General features: G+C 50.3%; 1 protein-coding gene across 5 annotated transcripts in view; it reads right to left on the bottom strand.

The window, feature by feature from the left end:
- Positions 1–24596, bottom strand: part of ZBTB40 (zinc finger and BTB domain containing 40) — a 98663-nt gene that overhangs the window by 16067 nt on the left and 58000 nt on the right. For 3 of the 5 annotated variants that reach the window (XM_075060295.1, XM_075060297.1, XM_075060296.1), the window contains 2 exons: positions 22476–22702; positions 19130–21462 (listed from right to left, as the gene is read on the bottom strand). In XM_075060295.1, the coding sequence (XP_074916396.1) occupies positions 21277–21462; positions 22476–22702 (413 nt within the window). In that variant the 3' untranslated portion in view covers positions 19130–21276. The other 2 variants (XR_012654776.1, XM_032787642.2) reach the window with 2 other exon arrangements.

Raw genomic sequence — 24596 nt, forward strand, 5'->3', positions numbered from 1 at the left:
GGCAGCTGGAATGCACGTCCAACTCTTCTGGGACGTCACGGCAAGAAGCGTTCCTAACTGGCTGCATCCTGCTGTGAGGAGCAGCTACCTTCCTGCCATCTAGCTACATATCTGCACCCTCAGTTTTCACCTTGTCATTGCAAGGGTTGGGGCAGGAGGACCTAAGAGTGGCCCCCCAACTCTAGGGGCGAATCCAGGGATGTGGCACAGTTAGGCTCATGTTCAGTGTGGGTCCCATAAAGGCAGGGGAAAGTTGTGCTATAAAAGCGTTTCGCCAAAGGCCCCGTCAAGGAAGGGTAAGGAAGGGGGGATCCAGGACACGTGTGCAAATAGGGCTCGGTGGAGGCAGAGAAGGCAGCCACACCATCTGCATCCATATCTGTTAATCCACATCCTGAGGCTAATCTGGAAAAACAATTCACTGGGGAATAAAGAGATCTTGTCAGCCTCCCCCAGGGACACAGGGACCTGAAGGCTGACTGGCCATTAAGCTATCCCCTATTTCCCAGATGCTTCCCTGCATGATGTTGGAGACTCATTAATGAGGGAAGCCTCCCCTACTGACCAACATAGGTTCAGAATAAAGTCCTCAGCAGCCTGGATGCAATAGCATTGCTCTCCTAAGAAAGAGGCTAGGAACATGTTCCCTTGGCGAAGATGGATAGGCCAAATCCCCAGAGCTGGGATGGACACTCTAGGCTCTTTATGGGAATTTCAGGTAGGCAGCAGGGAGCAGAAGGTACCACTCTGCCCTGAGAAAAGTGGTGCGGCCTGCAGAGTTCACACACTTGGGGTAGGTGGAGGCCCCAGGTAGAAGCAGTCTCTGTTATGGAGATGGGTAGGGGCCGGGATCTCTGCCTGCAGTGCTCAGTGACCCACTGGTGAAGCACCTGTGGGGTAAAGTTGTGATAGAAAGCTGTCATTTTCCTGTGTGTGACAAGCCCACCCCACTGTATCCCTGCCAACCCGCTCCCTCTACCCACCCCTCTCATGCCCTCCCTAGAGACAAGCACAAAAACATCCCGCATCAACAGCCCATGTAACAAGCCTTCCACCCCCTCCCTGCCAGCTGGCAAATCCAGCAGCAGAGCTTTGCATTTGGCCCGGGTGCGACCAGCCGCTGCTGGAATACTGTGTGTAGTTCTGGTGCCCGCAAATCAAGGATGTAGATAAATTGTCAAGTGTTCAGAGAAGAGCCACAAAAATGATTAGGGTTAGAAAACCTGCCTGACAGTGACAGACTCGAGGAGCTCCATCTACTGAGCTTAACAAAGAGACGGTGAAGGAGTGACTTGACCCCAGTTTATAAGTACCAACATGGAGAATAAATATCTGCTAACAGGCTCTCCAGTCTGCCAGAGGAAGGTCTAACATGATCCTGGCTGGAAGCTGAGGCTAGAGAAATTCAGACTGGAAATAACAGGTACGTTTTTGACAGTGAGGGTAATTAACCACTGGAACAATATACCCAGGTAGATTGTCCCTCACTGACAATTTTTAAATCAAGACTGGATGTTTTTGTGAAAGCTCTGCTCTAGGGATTGTGCTGGGGAAGTTCCCTGGCCTGCGTTATACAGGAGGCCGGACTAGGTGATCACAATGGTTCCTTCTGGCTTGGGATTCTCTGAATCCCTGAACCCTCCATCTTCCGCAGGCCAAGTGCAGCCATTCACTTGGGGGATCTGTCGCTACTGCACCCAGGCACAATGCTTGTTCCCCTGAGAACACACCAGCACACTGGGCTGGCCTCTGTGACTCGATGGTGGGATCTGGTCTCTGGGCAGGGGGCTTTGCTGCTGGTAGAACCTTTGTGATCTCCAGAGTGCAAAGGAGCCAGGCTGCTTTTACTGACACTGGTTAGCCCCTCATTATGTATCTGTGTACACCTCCCTTGAAGGGAAATGATTGGTCCTTGGAATTTGATTGTCCCAGTGCGTCTAATCAAACTCTCAGCTGGCACCTGCCAGCCCTGGTTCTGTTCTCTCCAGCTGCTAACAGGCTTGTTACATGGGAAAGGAAATTGGGTTCGATCGGTGCAGAGAGGAGAGCTCCCAGCACCGTGCAGGTCATGGAGGAAGTGCTGCAGTTTTGCCCAGAGCCGTCTGGCTAAACCCTTCACACGCACAGCAAAGGCATAACAAGGGAAGAGACAAGCAGCTGACACACCAGCTAAAAAGCAATTTGTCGTGCCAGGTTGTTTGACAGATGAGTCTGAAGTTGCCAATGGAAGCGGCAGGGCTCCAGTTTGCATGAGTTGTGGCACATGGCAGTCTGGATGAAAGGTGCCTGACAGCCCTGACACTGTCAGGTGACCCCTCTCTGCTGCTCCTTTGTGGAGTTGCTCTGAAAAGTTCAGAATGATCCCTCAGCAATGCCTGATTCCCTGTCAAATGCTAGGCTATCTTTCTGCAATGTCTAGAATTAGGTATGAGAGAACTGTAGAGCCTTTTGCAGCCAGAGGAACCGGAGTAGAGGAAAAACAGGTAATAATATGAGGGAAACACGAGAGATACTAGCAATGAGGCTCCAGCTGCATTCTCTATTATGCTATCATTTCTGCTAATTCCAGTGTGTATGAGGGGCTGTGAGCTTGCCGACAGCCTGGGCTAAGTTCCCAAGTCGAATCCCATAAGCAACACAAAACTGGGCCCAGCCACTGCTCGGATGAGAGGTCTCTATTCCAGGGTTTCTCAGCCCATGGGTTGGGACCCAAAATTGGGTCACCAGAATGTTTCAAAGGGTTGTGTGGTGGCTCCTGCCCCCTGGGGCTGGCTGGGCTCGCCTCCCTGCTCCAGGCACTGCAAATTCTGGGGTCCCAGCGCCACTCAGGTTTGGGCCAGCCGTCATGACGACGGGAGTCCGGGTGGGCCAAATTTGAATGCAACCCCACAAGCCAGGTCACAACTCCACTTATGCAAATTTGGTCCAGCCAGAGGGCGGGGCCAAATCTGAGCAGTACCTCAGAGGCTGCAATGCCAGGAACAGAGAGCCTCACACAGCCAGCTACACAGCACAGGAGCTGCAGGAGCCATCACTGTGGGGTGACTTCTGGGCAGGACCCAACCCCTTGGGGAGCAGGATGCAACCAAAGCTACCCCAGAGCCTCCACCCCCAGATTATTTACTGGGTCACAGCAGGCCATAAACATTTACAAATGGGTCCTGAGCCCAAAAAGATTGACAGCCACTGCTCTAGAGAAAGCCTAGGTGCCAATGAAAGTGGTTTTGACAGTTCAGTGGGTGGTACAATCTCCTGAGTCAGCACTGAGCCAGTGCTCCACAAGGGTGCGAGGGCACTGTGTTGCTGGAGATGTCTTGTCCGATGTGATATATATCCACAGTCCTGATGATGGATGCTATGGCACATTCTGCAAGAGTAGGAAACATTAGCCCCATTGTCCTGTCACATCCCACTCTGTGAGACAAGATAGGTGAGGGAATATCTTTTATTGGACCAAGTTCTGATGGTGACAGAGACAAGCTTACACATCCCGCTTTGGGTGATTACATTCTCCCTAAATTGCTCCTGTATTTTCAGCTATCCTCAGCATTCTTCTGCTACACTGTGGTACAGCATTGCTCTGTGCAGTTAAACTTCATAGATCAGAGAAATATGGGTTAAGAGATTTTGGATATACAGCAGGTAAGACAATCTGGGTTTCTTCAGAATTAAAGACATTACAGAAATGTAAATCACTATGCACACACCATCCAAGTACTGCATGCTCCACGCCTCTTCAGTAACAAAAAGTGCAATTTCAAATAAGCAAAGAGGATTCTAGGACTCAGCAGACTCAGCTGAACCAGGGTTCAAACAATAATTTAAGAAGAGAATTGTAAAACACAGAGGAACAAAGCAGTATAGTTTCTATAAAGGAAAATCATGCATCTGCTATCTACTAGAATTATTTGTGTCACTAAAGCAATGGGTAAAGGACAACTTGTTTATTTCATTGATTTGAACTTTCCAGAAGCCTCAGAACAGATTGTTAAGGAAACCAAGAAATCACACAGTGGTAAGTGAAGTTTGTCACGGATCACAAACTGGTTCATCATGGCAAAAGATGAACAGTGAGGATTCTCCAAGGAACTGCACTAGACTTGTGTGTATTTAACAGACTGACTAATGACCTGGCAAGAGAAGGGAACGGTGAAGTGGCTAAATTTGCAGATGATACAAAATTATTTAGGTTAATTGAGACTAGAAAGATCTGTGAGGAACATCAGAGGGAGCTAGGAAAAGGGGCAACGCAACAGCAGATGAAATGTAATGTTGACAAATGCTAGGTAATGCACATTGGAAGGAACAATTTTAATTGCTTTTGCATATTGCTAAATTTGAAATGTACTGTCATCATTCAGGAAAAAACCCTAGACGTCATTGTGGGCCGTTCAATGAAAACACCTCTGTGCACAGAGACAATAAAAAAGCAACATGTAGAATGGGACAGTAGAAAGTAATAATGAGAATATGGCCATGCTGTTAAACATAAATTGATGCCATGATCTGATTTTGAATATTGTTTTCAGTTGGGGCCACTTATAACAGGTCACTCACCTCCAGAGTTCCTGCAAGTAGCTGAATGCAGCACCACAGTCCTTTTCTCACCCCTGGCGCTCCCTGCAGACTGCCGGCCAACCTTGATGGGTCTTCAGTGACTTGGCCTTCCTACCAAGTCATGCAGTCTGAATGAACCCTTTCTGGGGTAGTAAGGAGTCCAATAAGTAGACAGTCTATTTGCCCTCACTAGGAACTTCAGCCCTGGCTCTGGGCCCTTCAAACTCAGCCCTTTGTTCTGGCTCCCAGCTAAGTCTGATCCTCTTCTTGGAGTTTATGCCGCTTTAAATGTGGCCAGTGCGGGGACTCAAGTCCACCCATGATTCCAGGTTCCACCCCAGAGATTCTATAAACAGCAGCCATGTACAGCTCAATCCAATTCATTACTACTTCTTCTTCTTCCCTGAGCCTCTTCCTACCTGGCCCCTTTAGCTTTGCCCTTATATCAAGGGTAAGGTTCTTAGATCCTCTCTCTCCTTGCAAATCCAGTTCTGCAAAATGCAGCCAGAAAACAGACTCTGGCTAGCCCTCAAGTTTCCATAGCCAGAGAGGAGCACCATTCATTCCCTCTCAGATCCCAGCCATGACCTGACCTGCTAAGGCCCAGCAGCGCCTTTGAGCCTCTGATAGGCTGCTTCTGTGAGGCCTCTCTAGACAGGTTTAGAGGATCCACCTTCTCTGCTCCTTCCTTGTCACTTTGCGGCTTCCTAGGACAGGCCGTAGGACTGCCTCACCACCTATAGGGAGCTGCAAAGGCCAGATGTTACCTGCTCTCACCACTCTATGTCAGAAAAAAGCAGAACTAGATAAGGACCAGTGAAGGAGAACAATTCATTGGTTGTAGATTTTAAGGCTAGATGGGACCAGTCTGACCCCTTGTACAGCACAGCCCTTAGATTTCATCCAGTGAGTCCTGAATCCAGCCCCTAGCTTCTAGATGAGCTATAGCAGATCTCTGAGAGAGCCCATCTCAATTGAAAGACTTCAAGTGATAGAGAATCCACCACCTAAGTAGCTCCTTTGGTTAATTACTCTCTCTGTTAAAACATTGCACCTTATTTTCAGTTTGAATTTTTCTAGTTTCAATTTTCAGCCATTGGATCTTGTTTTGCCTTTAGCTGTTAGATGAAAATACTTTCTAGTATCTGATATATTCTCCCTCTGTAGACAACTGCAGACTGCGATCAAATCACCTCTTAATCTTCTTTTTGATGAGCTAAATAGATTTGAGTTCCCCAAGTCTCTCACTGTAAGGCAGGTTTCCAGAACTTGAACCATACTGGTAGCTGTTCTCTGTACCCTCTCCAACATCCCTTTAAAATGCAGACACCAGCATCCTGCATAATATTCCAGTTCCAGTAATAATCAAACCTAAGGTGCGTGCAGACTTAATACAATTTTCCTACTCCCACTTGATATTTCCCTGTTAAAATATCCAAGTATGGTCTTAGCCACAGCATTACTTGGAGTTCACATTCATTTGGCTACTACCATGATCCTTAAGTCCTTCCCAGGATATCCCTTTAAATGTAAGTGGTTGACGTACTTTGTTTCTAGATATATAACCTTACATCCGGCCATACTAACATACACATTGTTTAATGGCACCAGGCTTACCAAGAAATCCAGATCACTCTGTTATAACTCAGCTGATCTCTGCATCATGAGCAAACATTATCTGCAATGGCTTTATATTTTCTTTCAGATCACTGATAAAAAACACTGGGCTGAGAACCAGCTCCTGGCAGGGCTCCACTAAAACACCCCCATTTGATGATGAATCCCCATTAACAATTATATTTTGAAATCTATCAGTGAACACTACACAAAATCAACATGGCACATAATAAATGGATTACAAACTGGCACATTTAAAATCAGATTTCTCTGTGTGGGGAGAAGGATAACATTAGGACAATTTAGAGAGGACACAAAAAAGAGAGGACAGGACAAAGCTATATAAACCAAAAAAATCATCTGGCGAAGGTAAAGTGAGCGCTCTCATTCACACTTTTTGACAGAATACATAATTAACTTGTGGAACTCATTGCGACATGGTATCACTGCAGTCAGGGGAATATTAGGATTAGCCATTTATTTGGATAATGGAAACATTAGGGTAAAAAAAATATTGGAGGGATAGCAGGTAGTGATCCCTATACTTATTCTAACACTCAACTGTTTATTTGAGAAGCTCTCACACCTTCATCATTTGTAGCAGACATTTGATATTTAGGAAGGCAAATGCCCTTGGACTACAGAAGTGCCTTTTCTTTGTCCCATGAAATTCTGTTCAAACTGTTAAATATCTCCATTTCCCTGGCTTGCAGTCTTCATACTTTTGGCAGCCTGGCAGAATAAGAAGACAAGACACCAAAGCAGCAGCAGCCACTATACAAGGAATACCGGGGAGCTCGTGGAGCAGCTTTAGGTAGTTGGTATGGAGGAAGAGAACCAGGAAGGGGTCCCCTGAGCTGGCACAGAATCTTAGTGATCCTTTCTTCCTCCCCTCCCTCCTGGGGCCACCACATGTGACTAGAGCTCCCCCTACTCCCAAGTAGGGTGGAGAGAGAGCCCTCATAGCAGGCCAGCTTCCTTCCAATCACCACTGGTACCACTATATGGACCCAGCATCAGATCCTCCCCTCTTGAGGCAACAAAAGGGGCAGGAACTCCTCCAACTTCAGGGAGGAGGCAAAAAGAGAAAGTAAGGCTGGACTGAGTGCTCCCCCAAGCCCATCCTGAGGACCAAGGAGTCCACCCCCAATCCTCCAGGCTAACAGAGTTCTCTTGCTGCCCACTAATGTAGTCAGTCCTGTAGCTCATGTGGTCTAAGTTGGTGTTGTAATGTTGAAGGTTCAGGTTCTAACTCTTCTGAGATGCTTGATGAGTATTCTGTATGTACTAGAATTAGTTTTTTAACTTCCTAAAAACAAAACCAAAAAACCAACCCAAAACAGGCAATTCCCTAGAAAAAACTAAAGAATGTTATTTAGAATGCAAAGTCAAGCACTCAAAAGTTAAGAAATGCCACTTTACCATTACTGTGCAACCTTACTATGGGCCCCTTGGGCGTCTGCTTTATGACCATGTAATTCAAGACTGTTTTTTCAATGGGATCCCGCCTCACTCGGTGCACACGATGGACACATGAAAGGGATGGGCAACAATCGTTTCCTAACTTTCAGATGCTCAACTTTAAAACCTAAATAATATCATTTCAACAGACTGAAACAACGCCCCCCCCACCCCACACAAACAATAAGGGCTATAAACTTTCCTGCTTCAGGGCATGAGCCAACGACCATTAACTGATCACAGTCAGGAAGAAATTTCCCCAACAGCTACGCTTACTACCCGACTGTCCACTAGAAGGTTCTTTTGCAGGTTCTTTCTTGGAAGCATCTGACACTGGGCCCAGCTGGAGACAGTGTAAAAGGCTGGAGGGCTCAGGTCTGGCAGTTCCTGTGCCAGGCTGCATGTGACTTAGGTCCAGCGCCTGGTTAATGTTTTAGAGATGAACAGAACTCAAGAAGACCAGCTGCCCACTTCCTACCCCACAGCTGGGAGGGCATTTGAAAATAACACATACAGACAGTTTCTGAAAACCACATTTTCCTCCCAATCAATCCATTTACATTTTGCAGTGCAGTTACCTATTTCATCTTCCACATTTTATTTTTACAGAGGAAAAAACAAATACAGCATAAAGTAAGAAATTAGCAATCAATAGCTTACATTGTACATACTCCATGTGCTCTGAAAAATACATGGCCTTTCTAGATAGAATGCAGGTGCTGTTAATGTTGCCATTTGCTCTGACATGTATATTTCATCACTGCAGAAAGAGCTGGAAGTGAGGGTGTGACGTATTATTCTCGCAGTGATGCAGGAGATGCTTGATGGACTTTGTGCAATGGCAATACTTTAGCGAATGGTTCATGATGCTGGTGCCACCGTCTAGCTCCTTTCTGGGGTAGGCACCACAGATCCTGCAGGATGGACACTCCTGGGTTTGGATCCCCAGAGGGATTTTGTTTCCAACAGCCCACGTACAAATGCAAGAACCCAACGCCCTAAATGGGTGGGCTAGTCTGTTGGTGAAATCAGAAGTTTTGTTAGATTGGGTGAGAACACCAGGAGTGGAAGCAGTGCTGCCTGGGGATGTCCTGCTGGTGAGTAACTGGCTGCACAGAGCACAGAGGTGCTGGAAAGGCCATGCCTCCCATAAGGATCCACCTCTCAGTTGTAGTCACTGCAGTAACAAATTTCTCAGTCATGATTCCAGCCCCAACCTCTAATTCCAAGTACTGTACAGGGAAGCATGAGGCAGTAAACAAGAGTGCTCAACTAGCAGCTGAGACGCACATGACAGGACAACAGTACCAGGGGCCACTAGAGTAAGAAAAAGTTACTCACTAACTGTGGTTCTTTGAGAAGTGACTTGGATGTGTGCCCATACCTCGAGCACCAGAGCCAGAGAAATGTCCTCACAGAGGGGCAGCACTTGCACCTTGTGGCCGTAGCCCCACTCCTGGCTACATGAGGTGGCTCTCCCGCAACCTCCCCCCCCCCCAGTTCCTTTGCACTGAACATCTGGAAACGAGACTCGGACGCAGATGGGACAGAGAGTGAGTTGAGGAATAACGTCCACATCACACCTCAAAGAACCACAGTTACAGTTAGTGCCTGTTTCTTCTTCGTCGTGTAGATGCAGCTGTGTATGCCATGTAGGTGACTCACAAGCAGTACCCCCACCCCAGGAAGCAGGGCTCAGAGTCCAACTAAACAAGGACTGCAGGCAGGGCTGTCCCTAGCTAGTCTGGGGCCTATGCAGCCCCCCCCGTGGGTGGGGGGGGGCGGAACTCCGGGGGGGCGGGGGGGGCGAGGCTGGCTGGGGGTTAGGGGGAACTTCCCCCCGGCACTCACCGGCAGCACAGCTGGGGCTGGGTTGCTGCATTTCCCATTGCCGGTGAGTGCAGGCCTGGCCCTGCTTCAGTCCTCAGGGGTGTGGGGGCGGGGCATGGGCAGAGCAGGGGTGGGAAGAGGTGGGGCTGAGGTGGAGCACGGGTGGGGCAGAGGCTTTGGGGAAGGGGTAGAGAGTGGGGGCGGGGTGTGGGCAGAGCAGGGGTGGGAAGAGGTGCGGCAGGGGCTGCAGCAGTACGCAGCTGTGCAGGGCACCAGGAAATTTGGGGCAGCTGTGTCCTTTGCGTATGGGTAGGGACCTCAGGGCTGCTCTACCAAAGCTTGCATCTGCCTTGGAAGACACAGTTATGGGATAATGGTCCATGAACATATGTATCAACAACTTTGTAGCAGTCCTGCAAATGTCCAATATGGAAATGTTCCTGAGGGATGCTGTGGACATTGCTTCTGCCCGCATAGAGTGAGCTCGCACCTGTTAAGGCTATTTGATATGCAGTCTTGATGATCCATTTGGAGATCATCTGCGAAGAGACCACTTGACCCTTAATGCAATCTGCACAAGACACAAACAAACGAGGTGAAGCATGAAATGGTTTAGTCTTGTCCAGATAAAAGGCTGGACATTGCCTGACATCTAAGGTATGGATACGCTACCCCTCCTGAGATGAATGCAACTTAGGAAAACACACAGACAAATCTACCACCAGGTTCAACTGAAACCAAGAAATCACTTTAGACAAACATATTGGATGCTGTCGTAAAGTCACTTTGTCTTTGGAGAGTTGTGCATAAAGAGGCTCTGCCATCAGAACCTGCAATGCATACGCTCTCCGGGTGGATGTTACTGCTACCAGGAATGCAGTTTTCTGACACAAACAGAAAGGGACAAGATAGCAGGGGCTCAAATGGAGGTCCCATTAAAGCCACTAGGACTGAGTTAAGGTTCCACAGAGGAACTGGCTTTTGGATTCAAGGATGTAGACAGAGATCTTTTAAGAATCTTGCTGCCATGGCATCGGAGAAGACTGATCTTCCTTGAATGAGGGGATGAAATGCTGATATCGCCGCCAGATACACTTTCAATGAACTAAACACAAGCCCCAACGACTGACGGTGCAGTAGGTACTCCAAAATGTCCTGGATAGAGGCCAGTGCTAGTTGGATTCCGTGAGCTAATGACCACACTGAAAATCGCTTCCAATTAGCTGAATAGGCCGTCCGTATGGAATAGGCCTTTCTACTATTGAGGAGGATCTCCTGGACAGCCACAGAATATTTAGCCAAGCAGTAGCCATGCCATGAGATACAGGGAGCTGAGTGCAGGATGCAAGGTGCGACCTTGGTTCAGAGTGAGTCAGTCAGGATGGGGAGGAGGCAGGATGGGAAGCTGAATAGACAGTGTGAGAAGGTCAGAGAACCAGAACTTACTGGGCCATGCTGGGGCAATGAGAATGAACTAGGCCCAATCTGCCTTAAGCTTGCGGATGACCTGAGGGATGATCGGGAGAAAGGTATACAGGAGAGCTGACTGCCAGCTGAGGTGGAAAATGTCAGACAGGGAGCCTGGACTGAGGTCCCCTTGAGAGCAGAAAAGACATTTCCTGTTGTCCCTTGTAGCAAACAGGTTGATTGTTGGGATGCCTCAAGCTGTGACGATGACCCAGAGAACACTTTGTCTTTAGGGACCATCCATGACTCAGGGAAAAATATCTGCTGAGATGGTCCACAAGTTGATTCCAAACCCTAGGCAAGTGGACACTTATTGGAGTAATGTTCTCCTCAGTGCAAAACTTTCACAGCTGGAGGAAGAACTGCCACAGACTGTTGCTCCCACAGGCAGAACAACCAGGAGTGTGCTCCCCCTAGTTTGTTCACATAATACATCACAGTGGTATTGTCGATAAGCATATGATCTACCTAGTCTCTGCTACAATCCCAAAAAGTGTGACATGCCCTGTAGATGCTCCAAAGCTCCAGCATGCTGTGATGCCTCCTGCTCTGACCATAGCCCCCCCAGCTGCACTCCCAAGCCATCAGGGATGTGTTGGTAACAACCAATCTGGTTGGCGAGGGCCAGACAAAGGGAATGCCTTGGCAAATATTCTCTGGACGCATCCACCACCACAAGGAGTCAAGGAACCCTGGTGGAAGATGAACGGTCTGTCTAGAGCAGGGGTTCTCACAACAAATTTTGTGGTGCTGAGTGCGGCTTCTAACTCTTGCTGGTGGCCACTTTAACAATTTTTCCTAAAATACTTAAATTAACTTTAGAAAAAACAAATAACTATGAACATATACACACCCAAATCATTGCAATGTATTTATGTAGGTTTATTTTTTGCAGACTCAGTAATAAAAACAATGCATAGTTGTGTCTATACTTTAGTGGATCTAAACACCATAGTTTGACTTCTATATTTGGGGAGAGGGGGGACATGGTGGATTTAACCAGGGTTGGTCTTTCAGGAGGGAGATGTGGGTGACCACCCAGGGTGACATTACCGGGTGGGGGGCCATGGTCAAGAAGCTACGAGCAGGGGTGGGTGGGGACTGGGCTGTGAGGCTGCAGAAGGGAGCTCATGGCAATGACAGAGGGAGGGAGGCAGCAGGGCCTGTGGACAATTGGACAGGGGAACCCAGGGAGGCAATGGGGGCCGGGGTAAGGGGGGAGGCAGTGGAGGTTAGGGGCGATGGGAGGAGGCGGGAGGCCTGAGAGGCAGCAGGGGACATGAGTGATAGGATGAGGGAGAAGCCCAAGGAGGCAGCTGGGGGTCCAGGACGATGGGGGGAGATAAATGCTGAGTCCTGCCACCCTAGGGCTGGTGCCCGAGCCCAAAGCCAAAGGTTGATTAAGATTTATTGGGGCCCTGGGCGCAAAGAACATTTAGGACCCCACATGCCCACCCGCCATGAGCCACACCCCCTGCTCCTCCCCTTCCCCCCAATGTTTCTGCCCCTGGCTGAAAGCCAGGCTGTGATAAGAGCTGCTCAGGGAGCCCAGGCCACTGTGGGGAGCCCCAGACCCTCCACCTGCTTTCGGCAGGGGGGGGAGAGGGGGCAGCCCCAGGACTCCCTAAAGCAGCCTGGGTTCCCTGGGCAGCTCTTACCACAGCCTAAGGCAGTGCATCCCTAAAACTGTGCGAAATGTCCCCTAGGGGGGCACAGAGGAAACTTCAGGGGTCACGGTGGGGCCCAACACTGCCTCCAGCCCCAGCTGTTCCTGGTTGTGGTCCCAGCTGCAGTCCCGGTCCTGCTCCCAGCTGCAGCCCCACTCCTGGCCCCCAAATCCAGCCCTGCTCCTGGCCCCGGCTTCCGGCACAACACACACCGGGTAAAGAGGGAGTGCGACCAAAAAAGTTTGGGGACCCCTGGCCTAGGGTGACCATAGGTCCCATTTTGGCCCTAGATGTCCTGACTTCTTTGGCAAAACTGCACCTTTGTCCTGTTTGTGTCACGCTGACAGACCCCAGTCGTCGGCAGGCGGGATTGAACCGGGGACCTCTGGAATTTAATGCATGAGCCTCCACAGCTGGGGTGGTTAAACTTTTTGACCCGAGGACCACATTGGGGTTGCAAAACTGTATGGAGGGCCAGGTAGGGAAGGCTGTAGAGCAGATCGCTAACTGCTCTTTAAGTGGTCTCGGTGCCACTAGCTGGGACAGACACCACACCCAGAAGGCGTGCGCGTTACATTTGTTCTTGGCAACTGATGATCAGAGGCAGCAGCGTGTGGGCTCGGGCTCTGGCCCCAGGGTGGCAGGTCTTCAGGCTCCTCCGTGGAGAGGAAGGGGACTTGGGGAAGTGGTTCAGGCCAGCTCCGGGGAGGAGGGGAAAGGGGCTAGGGCCAGCTCAACTCAGCATGGGGAGGGGTGACCCTTGGGCCAGCTCCATACTGCGTGTGGGACAGAGGGAGAGGAGGGGCTCTGGCAAGCAGCTTCGCCAGCTCTGCGTGGGGGCAGGGGGAATAGGCCCACCCTACCACAGGCTCCAACTTCCAGCCAGGCCCAGGGGCAGGCCTCAGGGGGAAGAGGAGGAGCAGTGAGGAGGAATCCAGGGGCAGGGAGAGAAGGAGCAAATTGTCCGGGTCCCCGAAGCATGAGCCCTATCGACCCATGCAGTAATCCACCAATGCCCAAAGCCCAGCCATTAGAGCCCTGGGGCCGGAGCCTGAGTCCTGCTGCCTCTAGGAAGGTGGGTTGGGAACTCACCAGCTGCCTGCGGAGTCCAAAGCTCCCCTGGCATTATGCCCCTTGTAACTCCAGGGGTCCTGCAGGGCACCGCTCCATGCTGGCAGCACCAGCAAACACAAAGTTGGCGCATCCAGGAGTAACAGGGAGGGGAGGGGCCGCCGCTTTGTCCCCTAGCCTCCCAATCACACCCCAGGAGGCTGTTGTGGCCACAAAAAAAGCCATGGCTGTATGTGGCCATGGTGGCCACATTTGAGAAACACTGGTCTAGAGGATGAAGAGTAGGATGGTAGATCACCTGAGGCACATTTGAAGGGAGTGAAGGCACATCCTTGGAAAATGGACTACCAGTGCCCAAGAGCCTCAGACACGTCTGAACTGTCATGGAAGGCTGAGACTGCAGTCAGAGGCAAAGATGGCAAATTGTCTGAAAATGGTTGGTTGGCAGAAACACTCTCAATGTCAGGGAAAATAACAGGGTCCCAGTGACCTCAACTGGGAGCCAAGGTTGACTTTCCAGTGTTTAGAATGAGACCCAGACTGTTAAACAAGCGCAGTGTTGTGCTGACACGAGAAATAACTTCTCTGGATCAGCTTCTCAGTAACCACTATGCCAGATAAGGGAAGATGTGAGTTTCCTTCTTCCTGAGATACAACCACCACGCATTTGGGAAAAAACGGGGAGGGCAGGGGGGAGGCAGAGAAGAGGCCAAATGGAAGCACTGTGTACTGCAAAAGTGGTGTTCTGTCACAATGCATCGAAGGAACTTTCTGTGGCTCGGCAAAATTGTCACATGAAAGTGAACACCTTGAAGATTCAGAGCACCAAACTAGTCATTCTGAGACAACACGGGGAAAACAGTTGATAGAGTGACCATTTGGAACCTCATTATCTGATATATTTGTTGAGGCTGCAAAGGTCAAGAATGTGTCTTATCCCTTCTTTGGATTTGGGTAGCAGGAAGTACTGGGAGAAGCCATGACCCTGATGTTGCAGCGGAATCTCCTCCACCGCTCCAAAAGCTTGCACAAGACAGACATGCTTGAAGAGCGGGATCTCATGAGAGGGATCCCTGAAGAGGAATGGGGTGTGAGAGTGGGCAGATGGTGTGGAGTGCAGTCAATGGGGAATGGCTCCTCGGTTTTTTCAGAGAGGCACCTGCTCCAGAACATGAGGGAGCAGCGCTCTCAAGCCCAAGGGTGATCTAAACAATCTGCAGATTGTACTGTGACACTGCGCCACATATTCATCATAGTGGTATAATTATGTTACGATCATTACATAATTATGATGCACCTTGTAGAAAAAGTATCATGTGAGGTGTCAATGGAAAAGTTATGATTTGCTGACTATGATTATCCTATTTGTGCATGTATCATTTTTGTATCTGAAGTTATGAATATTGACAGTTTATCCATATTTCAAATGTGCTTGCTCTGGGTAACACCCACAACTAGCCTTTCAGGCACAGCAACAAGATGCTAAAGATAGTGCTAATGGCCTATTAACAAAGACAATGGACTATGGAAAAGGCTTGTCCTCACCCGGGAATGCTTCAGCCACCCTATGATTAATGGCTGCTATGACCCAGCAAGGCATGCAACCAGACCACATCATACCGAACTCCATTTTGGTATGTGTATTTTTCCACAAACTGGGCTGGGAACTTGGCTTAGAACAAAGGGGTTCCTGCCTTATGGACAGACTATAAAAGATAGGGAGTGACATCTTTTGGGGGCACAGGAGCAACTTCACCTCTGCCTGATGAGTGCTTGATCCCCCACCCTGTACCTGGCCCTGCCCTTCTTCCCACCCCTGCACCGCCCTTGCCCCACCCTCATTCCACCCCTTCCCCAAACTCCCTGCCCACCCTGCCTTTTCCCGCCCCAGCCACACCCTCTTCCCCCAAGTCCCCGCCCCTGCCCTGCCTCTTCTCCTCCTCCTCCCCTGAGTGTGCCACATCTCCGCTCCTCCCAGAAAGTCCTAAGCACCACCAAACAGCTGTTAGGTGGCAGAGGCAGGAAGCGCTGGGAGGGAGCAAGCAGGGATGTGGCACGCTCGGGGGGAGAGGAGGCAAGGAGGGGGGAGCTTAGCTGCCGGTTGGTGCAGAGCACCCCCTAGTTTTTTCCCCACAGGTGCTCCAGTGCCAGAGCACCCACAGAGTCGGTGCTTATGTTTCAGAGCCTCACTCCCCACACAAGAGAATACCTGGGAACACACTGAACTGGGGAAAGTGCTGGTCTCAGATTACAGGGATTTCTAGCCTGTATATGGAAACTTGGTGGATTGCTTGTATCATCAGTCAGGGTAACCTGATTTGATCTGTTTGTTATTACTTATAATCACTTAAAATCTGTCTTTATGTAGTTAATAAACTTGTTTTATCTTAACCAGTGTGTTTTTGAGTGAAGTATCTGGGAAAATCTCAGCTCAGTTAACAAGGGCTGGTATGCACTGACCTCTCCACATCAAGGGAGGAGCAAACTGGGTAATAAATTCATACTGAGTGGGTTTTTTACCAGGGCAGGACAGCACAGTTCTGGGATCCTAGGCTGGAAAGTGGGGGTTATTTTGGCTGTAGCCTCCCTATTGTTGGCTCATGCAATGGCTGGCCAGAGCCTGCATGTAACTGCCGCTGGGTGTAGCCCTGCCTGTGCGGATACTGATGGAAGTGTAGGACGGGGAGCAGTCTTACAGCTTGTCACAGCAGCACAGCGTGAGAGGGAGCCCAGGTTGGTGAATCTGAGGTCTCAGTGGTATCACAGATCCAGGTTGCACCCTAGGGTGGGGGGTGGACTTGTCACACATACAATGCTCTTTCATGTGGGCCTTGCTGAGACTGAGCAAGCACTGCATGTGGGGATCGCTCTCCCACATGACAGACCTATGTTTAAACCCCAGTGAGGATACCACCGAACAAAACAAACACTACTCTAACATGAAGGGTGCTACTAACTAGATCAGGAATAGGTACACTATGGCCCGCGGGCCACATCCGGCCAGTCAAACCATTTAATCCAGCCTCAGCTCCAGCTGAGGAGCAGGGTTGTGGGTTTGCCCAGCTCTGGAGCTCCAGCTAGGGAGTGGGGTTGGGAGCTTGCCCCGCTCCACATGGCTCCCAGTAATCAGCTGACATGACCTGCCCTCCAGCTCCTACGTAGTAAACACAGGCGTGGCCAGGCGGCTCTGCACGCTGTCCTGTCCACAGGTGTCGCCCCTGGAGTGCCCAATGGCAGGAATTGTGGCCAGTGGAAGCTGCAGGGGTGGTGCCTGCAGACAGGGCAGCATGCAGAGCTGCCTGGCCACGCCTCAGAGCCAGAGTGGGGACATGCTGCCGGGAGCTGCTTGCGGTAAGTGCCGCCCAGAGCATTCACCCGAGCCCCCACTGCACTCGAACCCTCTGATCCCAGCCCAGAGCCCCTCTTGTACCCCAAGCCCCTCATCCTCAGCCCTGCCCCAGAGCCCTTACCCCTCCCCCATGCCCCAACAACCTGCCCCATCCCTTGATCCCCCTCCTACCCTTTGAACCCTTTGGTCCCAGCCTGAAGCCTCCTCCTGCACCCCAAACCCCTCATCCCCAGTCCCACCCCAGAGCCCTCATTCCCCCACGCCCCAACCCGGAGCCCCCTCCTCACCCTAAACTCATTTCTGACCCCACCGCAGAGCCCACATCCCCCAGCCGAAGCCCTTATCCCCTCCTGTACCCCATCTCCAATTTTGTGAGCATTCATGGCCTGCCATACAATTTCCATATCCCAATGCGGCCCTCAGGCCAAAAAGTTTGCCCACCCCTGAACTAGATACAACAAAGGAAAAAACTAAACTCGTTGAGAAGTTGTGAAGTCAAGAACACCCAAAGCTCTAAGTCCAGCCACGGGTGGGAAGAAGGAAGTGAGGGAGGGCTGGGGTGGCGCTGCCTCATGGAACCAGGGTAGGGGCTATGGCCACAAGGCAAGAGCGCTGTCCCTTCACTGGTACTGCTAGGCAAATTTCTCTAGCTCTGGTGTGCTGGGCATGCACACGCCTACGTGGAATACACAGCTGCATTTACTTGAAGGAGACAATTCCTTGACTGGGCTCCTCTCAGAATTTTGCTGGCTGTAATGGAAGCTGCCCGAAGTTCAATTTGACAGCGAGAACTTGCTCTCCAGCATGAGGCCTACAACCCTTCTAGAGTCTTACTATCATTGCTCCACCTCTGCCTCTTTCAGCCTTCCTTCAAACTGCTTTGATGAAGTGTCTCTGTGCCAGACAGGAAGAACAAGTCCTACCCGTGCAGCAAGAATTAATTCAGCCTCTGTGCTGCTTCAGCCTTGAGCTCCTTCTGGACTGCTTTTTGTGGCAAACTCATTGTGGACTTGCCTCTACACACATGCACACCTTGAGAGGCTGAACACATTCCCATAGTGCAGTAACAGTTGTTGGACACTGAGCCTGACTCCCATCTATCTCCCTTCTGTTAAAGGTAACCTGCAAAGGAAAGACGATTATATTTAGATATGGTAAGTATCAATGCTATTTTCTTCACTCTTCTTTTTCTAAGGAGGAATTATTCCTGCACCATTTCATTGCTCCTAGCAGTAAGCAGCAGCATTTTTACCCTCCCTAGGGAGAGGGGGTTGGCCCTAAGCCTCATCAAACCAGTTTCATGGTGTGTTCTTTTAACAGAGGGATGCTTTAACTCTTGGGGTGCTGGGTCAAATTCTCAAGAGGCCCAAGAGCCCAGCAGCGAGAGAAGGTTTGGAAATGTCCAAGAAGAGCTTCAGCAAAAGTTAGCAGAGGCCTTTCCACTTCCCAAGACCTTGAGCACCATCTCCTGGCCATTCTTGGATTCAGGGTTAATTTCACTTCAAGTGTCTTCTGTTTGCTTCTGACTTACAATCCCCAGGGACAGACAGCCTGAGTGTGTGCGCAGCTGAGGGAGAGATTCAGAAGTGGAAGCACATCACTACACTCTGTGCAACATTTCAGCAGGATCATCCACTTGCTCTCACCCACAAAATCATGCTGCAGAATGTCTGCTTCACTGGGCCTTTGCTCCCAGCAAGGAAAATGGCACCTTGGCCATTTGCTCACATCCTTCATGTTGTAATAAGGGCATCAAGCCAGATGACTGACAAGGAAAGTTTGGACTATTCAGGCTAGTGACTGAGAGGAATCAGCACAGGATGCTGTTGGAAAGCCAGGATCTGTTCATCTTCTGCTCGTGTGTGGCTCTGGGCAGTATGATTAAATGGGTATAGCTCATTGCGCGGGCTCGGCCCATGAGGCACGGTGAGGATCATTGCTCAGTATGTAAATAGTGCAGTGGCAGAGTTCAACCTTTTGGCATGAGGGAAAGGAAGATAAATGCTACTAGTTCCCTCTGAGCTGCAGGAACTCTGCATCCATCTAATTGCACTTCATAATGGATTCAGCAAACCATTAATTATCAGATTACATTTTAGGAAACTGCAGATAAGAAAGCTTTGTGACATTTATTCTTAAAGGGGCCATTACACAGCAATGAAGGTTTTGCATTGTGCTGGCACAGACAGCGAGCTTTATGCAAGGTATCTGAAAGCGTTTTACAAAGCCATGTATTGTGCGCCGCAGGGGAATGACTGCGTGGAGTTGCAGCAGCCATTATGTGCTCAGAGAGAAATATTTGCATTAGCACCAATTCATCGGTAATAGTGTTAAATGCCTGACAAATGATGGGCCACAGCACTCAGATTAGCTGCTTCTCTCTTCAAACACTGCAGCTCCAGCTGAACTAGAGGAGGCAGGGAGATCTTGCGGCTTTTGTCATCTTACAAAGAGGCTACAAGTTGTAGCTGTCCAGCTGTGGGTCTGACCCTACTACTTAGTGTAGGGCACAAACTGTTGTAGCTGCGCTGTGCTGACGGCCTTGGCAGTGATTTGGCCAGGATTAGGCTCTGCCCACACAAGGCACTGCTAACCCTTGCTGGAGACAGGTTAACAGAGGGCTGGTCTACACTACGGGGGAAAAATCGATTTTAGATACGCAACTTCAGCTACGTGAATAACGTAGCTGAAGTCGAATATCTAAAATCGATTTACTCACCCGTCCTCACTGCGCGGGATCGATGTCCGCGGCTCGCCATGTTGATTCCGGAGCTCCGTTGGGGTTGGTGGAGTTCCGGAATCGATATAAGCGCGCTCAGGGATTGATATATCGCGTCTAGATGAGACGCGATATATCGATCCCCGAGCAATCGATTTTAACCCACCGATACGGCGGGTAGTCTAGACGTGGCGTGAGACAGCTGCAGCATTAGGGGCTATTGGAGACTAGTGTTTTTTTAATTTGGGTTAGAGCTTCCTGTATATCATTTTTACAGGTTAAGAAGCTCCAGGATGTGGAGTGCAGAGGGAAGGGGGGTGCAAGATGTGGGATGGATGGATGGACAGTCATCTTTCCCAGGAGGGCTCTGCATGAGAAAGGCAAAGGGCCACTTGCTGAAATCCTACAGGACTCCCAGTCGCCCCCAAGTTAGCAAGTTCAGTGTCCTGGCTAAAGGAGAGACGAGGTTGGGCCATTCGCATCTGCATAGCAGCCGCTTTCTGAACAACAGACAGCTAATCAGATACTTTACATCTGCTGAGAGAGATGACCCAACATCCTGTAACTGTGCACAACAGTTTGTCCCACCTGCTTGATCCCGAGACCCTACAGCTGCCAGCCTCAGACACCTAATTTTCATTCCCATGACTAAGCTTTGGATTTCCCTTTGTCAGGTTAAGACAGACACTTAGGACAATGCCCCTGAAACCTCAGTGTGAGAAGAGATCCAAAGGGATGGCCCCGCTGCCGCAAAATTTTCTGTGGGAATGTCTGGGCGTCAGAGCTCAAACCCAGTCATGTACACGGCTGTTCTTAGTGTAGCAGAGTGAACCTTATGATCTTGAGCCTGTAGACCCAGGCTCTGAGACTTGCCGCCATGGGTTTAAAACGCAATGCAGACACATCAGAGGGCCTCAAGAGCTGTGTAGCCATGGGAGAGGGGGCAAGAGAAGAAGCAGTGTACCAGAAGCTGCCTTATCCACACAGATCTATGCTCTCACAAATATCCTGTGTGTCCGTGTTCAGCCTTTATACTCTTTAATTCCTCCATGAGCATCTGCCACCAGCACCCCAACATAGCTGAGAGCAGTGCTTCGTCTGGCTCTTGATGGTTGAACTGGCAGCCCCCAACTGTTTCTATGACAGACAAATTCCCTCCATCTCTCTCTTCTGCTTCTCCCTCACTCCCCTTGCTTAGCTGTGCTCCATCTCTCTCCTTTCCTATGACTCAAACCATTTTCCTTGGGCTGGAAGGGACATGCGGCCCACTCCCTCAGAACCAAAAGCTGCTGCCCAGAACCCTGGCGAGGGAAGGACGCCATCTTGGATCCATGACTTCCAAGCAGAGTTACTACCGCCAGTCTCTCACATTCTCAGATGTGCTGTGCCTGCAGTACGTCACTTCTTTTGCCAGTCTCACACATTGGTTTTTTTTTCCAGCAAAAAACTGGAATCTCACTGCCAGAGCAGCACACCTGGGCACATACAGCTGATGAGCCAGCCTGGTGGCTTCCCTTCCAAGTGCTCTCAGCCACGCCTCACTTAGCCTCTTCACAAATCAGAGTTACTTTGTCATCAAACAAGTCCTCCATAGTCACCGCCACCAGCTCCGAGCCAGCTTGGGGATCTGGCAACGTCACAAAGACTTGGGAGCCAGCAAGCTGGGCTTCGTCCAAGGTGATCATCTGCTCAGATGCTTCTCCTTGCTCCGATGTCTGAATCACCTGAATGGGAGAGTCAAGGAGACACTTAGCGCAGGCTTTCCTCTAAACTGCTCCAATGTCTGCATCATTCTCAGCTCAAGCTCTAATGATAACATTTACTTTCGCACCAGAGGAGTGTAATTACAATAGGCATGAGCCTAATGGGAAACTCCAAGCCACACGCACAAGCGATGTAAAAGAGAAGTCAGGCAAGCAATTTAAATATTTCTCTTCACAAAATTGCTATAATTTAGCACCATATGCAGTCTTGGATCATAAAGATTCTATGATTACACACTAGTAGAACACCATCCCAGGGAATCTCACACTCTGGGCTCCCACATCCAAACAGCTATTCTCTACTGATAGCTTCAGTGTTAAAGGGGCAGTATGAACTTCCAGGCCTAAAATTTAGCCTTCTACAAAACAGTTACTATCTAGTGGGGAATGTCATCTGGATTCCAATAGACTCTTCATTTGGGTAACTACTCTGCTCCGCACATCCTGCCAACACTCCCGTCTGAGTTCCCCGAGAGCATGGGTGAGAATGGGAGACACGGTCTGTGGAACAGATAAAGTGTGGAGGTAAAGGACTGGTTGTGATGGGGAACCACTTCAGTTTGAACAGAGCCTCAGCATTTCCTGCTATCCAAACCCTGACTGGTGTTCAAGTATTAACATACTGACAGGGCTCCCTCCTTCCTCCCCCTGCAAACCAGTCACACCTCTGTGCTTTGCATACCAGAGCCCAGGGAGCTCCAAGCAGCTGAAGGACCTATCAGACATGGCCTGACTGGATTCTTCAGAACAGAAGGCTTTTTTGAGGGGGGAGCTGTGGAGCAGAAATGGAAGCAGGGGACTTGGGGATGCCCACCAATGCAGAGAATAGTGGGGCTGGGAGGATGCAGGGGAGGAAGGAGAGGGATGGACCGCCCAACAGAGACATTCCAACTTTGGGAGCTTATTCCAGGCTCCCCTACATGAGGTTTGCCTGGTGCTCGTGGTGACTGCCAGCGACTGGAGGAATTACTTACCTGTACAAGCCGGGCAGTGGTGGCCTGGCATTCTGTGAACGTCACCTTTGGGTGCTCAGCGCTGTAGTGACTCTGCAGCAGCTCCTGAGTAGTGAAAAGCTCCCCACACAGCCCACAGGTGAAGGTGCTCCCTATCTGCTTAAAGTGTTCTGTGGTGACATGGTGCTGCAGGGCTCCCGGGAAGCGGAAGGAGGCTGGGCAGTACAAGCAGCGAAATGGCTGGGTCCCTGTGTAAGAGACATGGAGAAAGCATCACTCTGAGTGGAACATATTGGAGGAGCAGAGAGCCAGGGCTGGGGCAGGCACGGGAGGAAGGAGTGCGCTGCTGGAGACAATGAGGAGCAGTGTGGGAGGCTCTGCAATGAGTCACACAGTGGTGTGTGCAGGGGTGGGACACCGAGAGTGATGGTGTCTGGTGAGGGATCCTGCCTGCGCTCTGTGACTGCACTATGGTGCAGACTGTTTTGGGTTTCTGGTTTTATCTTGACCATCCGCCTCTCACATACAGCTCTCCCCACCTCCTCTTTTGCATCACAGCCTCCATCCTCCTCTCTTGCCTGCATTGACTCAATCGCCTCTTCCTGTTACCCCCACTCCTCTACAGTTCCCACCAGCTTCACCTGCTTCTCTTCCCATCTCCTCCCACCAGTTCAAATCCAGATCCCATATCCACACTCCCCTTCTCACTTCAGGAGATAATTGCCCCAAATTTGGCCCTCCCTCCATCCCCCAACCTCGCTACCTGCCAAACCCATCCCTGCCACCACCTCCACACCCCTCATACACATCTCCCTCCTTCCCCCTTCTCTTGCTGTCTCTGGAACACCCACTCCGTCTCCTCTGAGATCTCAGCCATCCACAACCTCTTCTTACCTTGCTCTCTCCAGCTCCTGGCTCTCACAGAGACCTGGATCCCTTCACCTGACACTGCCTCTGCAGCAGCCCTCTCCTTCTCTCATACTCCCCGCCCTACATCAGACTCTGGTGGGGCTGCTGAGCATCTCCTCTCCCATTACTACTGCCACTGACCTCTCCCTCCTCCTCCTTCCGACACCTCCTCCCCTTTTCAGCAGTACTGCAACCAAGCCTTCTCGCCTCTCCCTTGCCATGCTGCTGTCATCTATCATCCACCCACCTTCCTCTTTGATCTAAACTCATACATTCATAGACGCTAGGGCCAGAAGGGACCACTGCAATCAGCTCGTCTGACCTCTTGCACAATATGGGCCATAGGACTTCCCTGAATTAATTCCCGTTTGAACTAGAGCAGATGGCTTAGAAAAAACATCCAATCTTGATTTAAAAAGACCATTGGAAGATCCGTCTTCCCAACCCTCAGCCCCGGCTCACCCCAAACATCTGCTTCCTCCACTCCTGCTCCAATGTTTCTTTGGCCAAATTCCTGCAACCAAGGTGACTTCCTCCACTACACATTCGTTCTCTCTTCCATCACTTCTGCCATCTTCCTAGCTAAACACATTCCTTCTCCAACTGAACTGAACACCACGTCCTCTATTCCAGCCGCCTTTTTTGCCACCTTTGACTCACTGCTCTACCCTCCTCCTGCCTCCATTTCTCTTTCTGCACAGGAACTTGCTGATTTCTTCCATGAAAAAATGGACAACATATGAGTGACCTTCCCCCTCCCCTCAGCTTGCCTTCCCTTCCTGCCTCCCCCTCCACCAACATTCTCCTTCTCTCTGCTCATAGACACATAAGTTTCTCACCTGGTCTCCTCCTCCAACCCCTCAACTTGCCCCAGTGACTCCACCCATTTCCCGATCTCCCTCACACCCTCCCTTATTTTTCTCCTTGATCTCTCACCCTTCTCTCGTTCCCCTCACAAGACAAACATGCTTTAATTTCTCCCATCTTAAAAACACACCCTCGACCCAACCTACCTCACAAACTAGTGCCCCACCTCCCTCCTCCCCTTCTCTCTAAACCAGCGGTGGGCAAACTTTTTGGGCCAAGGGCCACATCTGGGTAGGGAAATTGTATGCAGGGCCAGGGCAGGAGTGTGGTGTGCAGGAAGGGGCTCAGGGCAAGGGATTGGGGCAGAGGAAGGGTTCGAGGTGTATGAGGGGCTCAGAGAAGGGGGGTAAGGGTGCAGCAGGAGTA

The sequence above is a fragment of the Chelonoidis abingdonii genome, chromosome 23, assembly GCF_003597395.2.
Source record: "Chelonoidis abingdonii isolate Lonesome George chromosome 23, CheloAbing_2.0, whole genome shotgun sequence".
In the NCBI taxonomy this organism is placed as follows: Eukaryota; Metazoa; Chordata; order Testudines; family Testudinidae; genus Chelonoidis; species Chelonoidis abingdonii.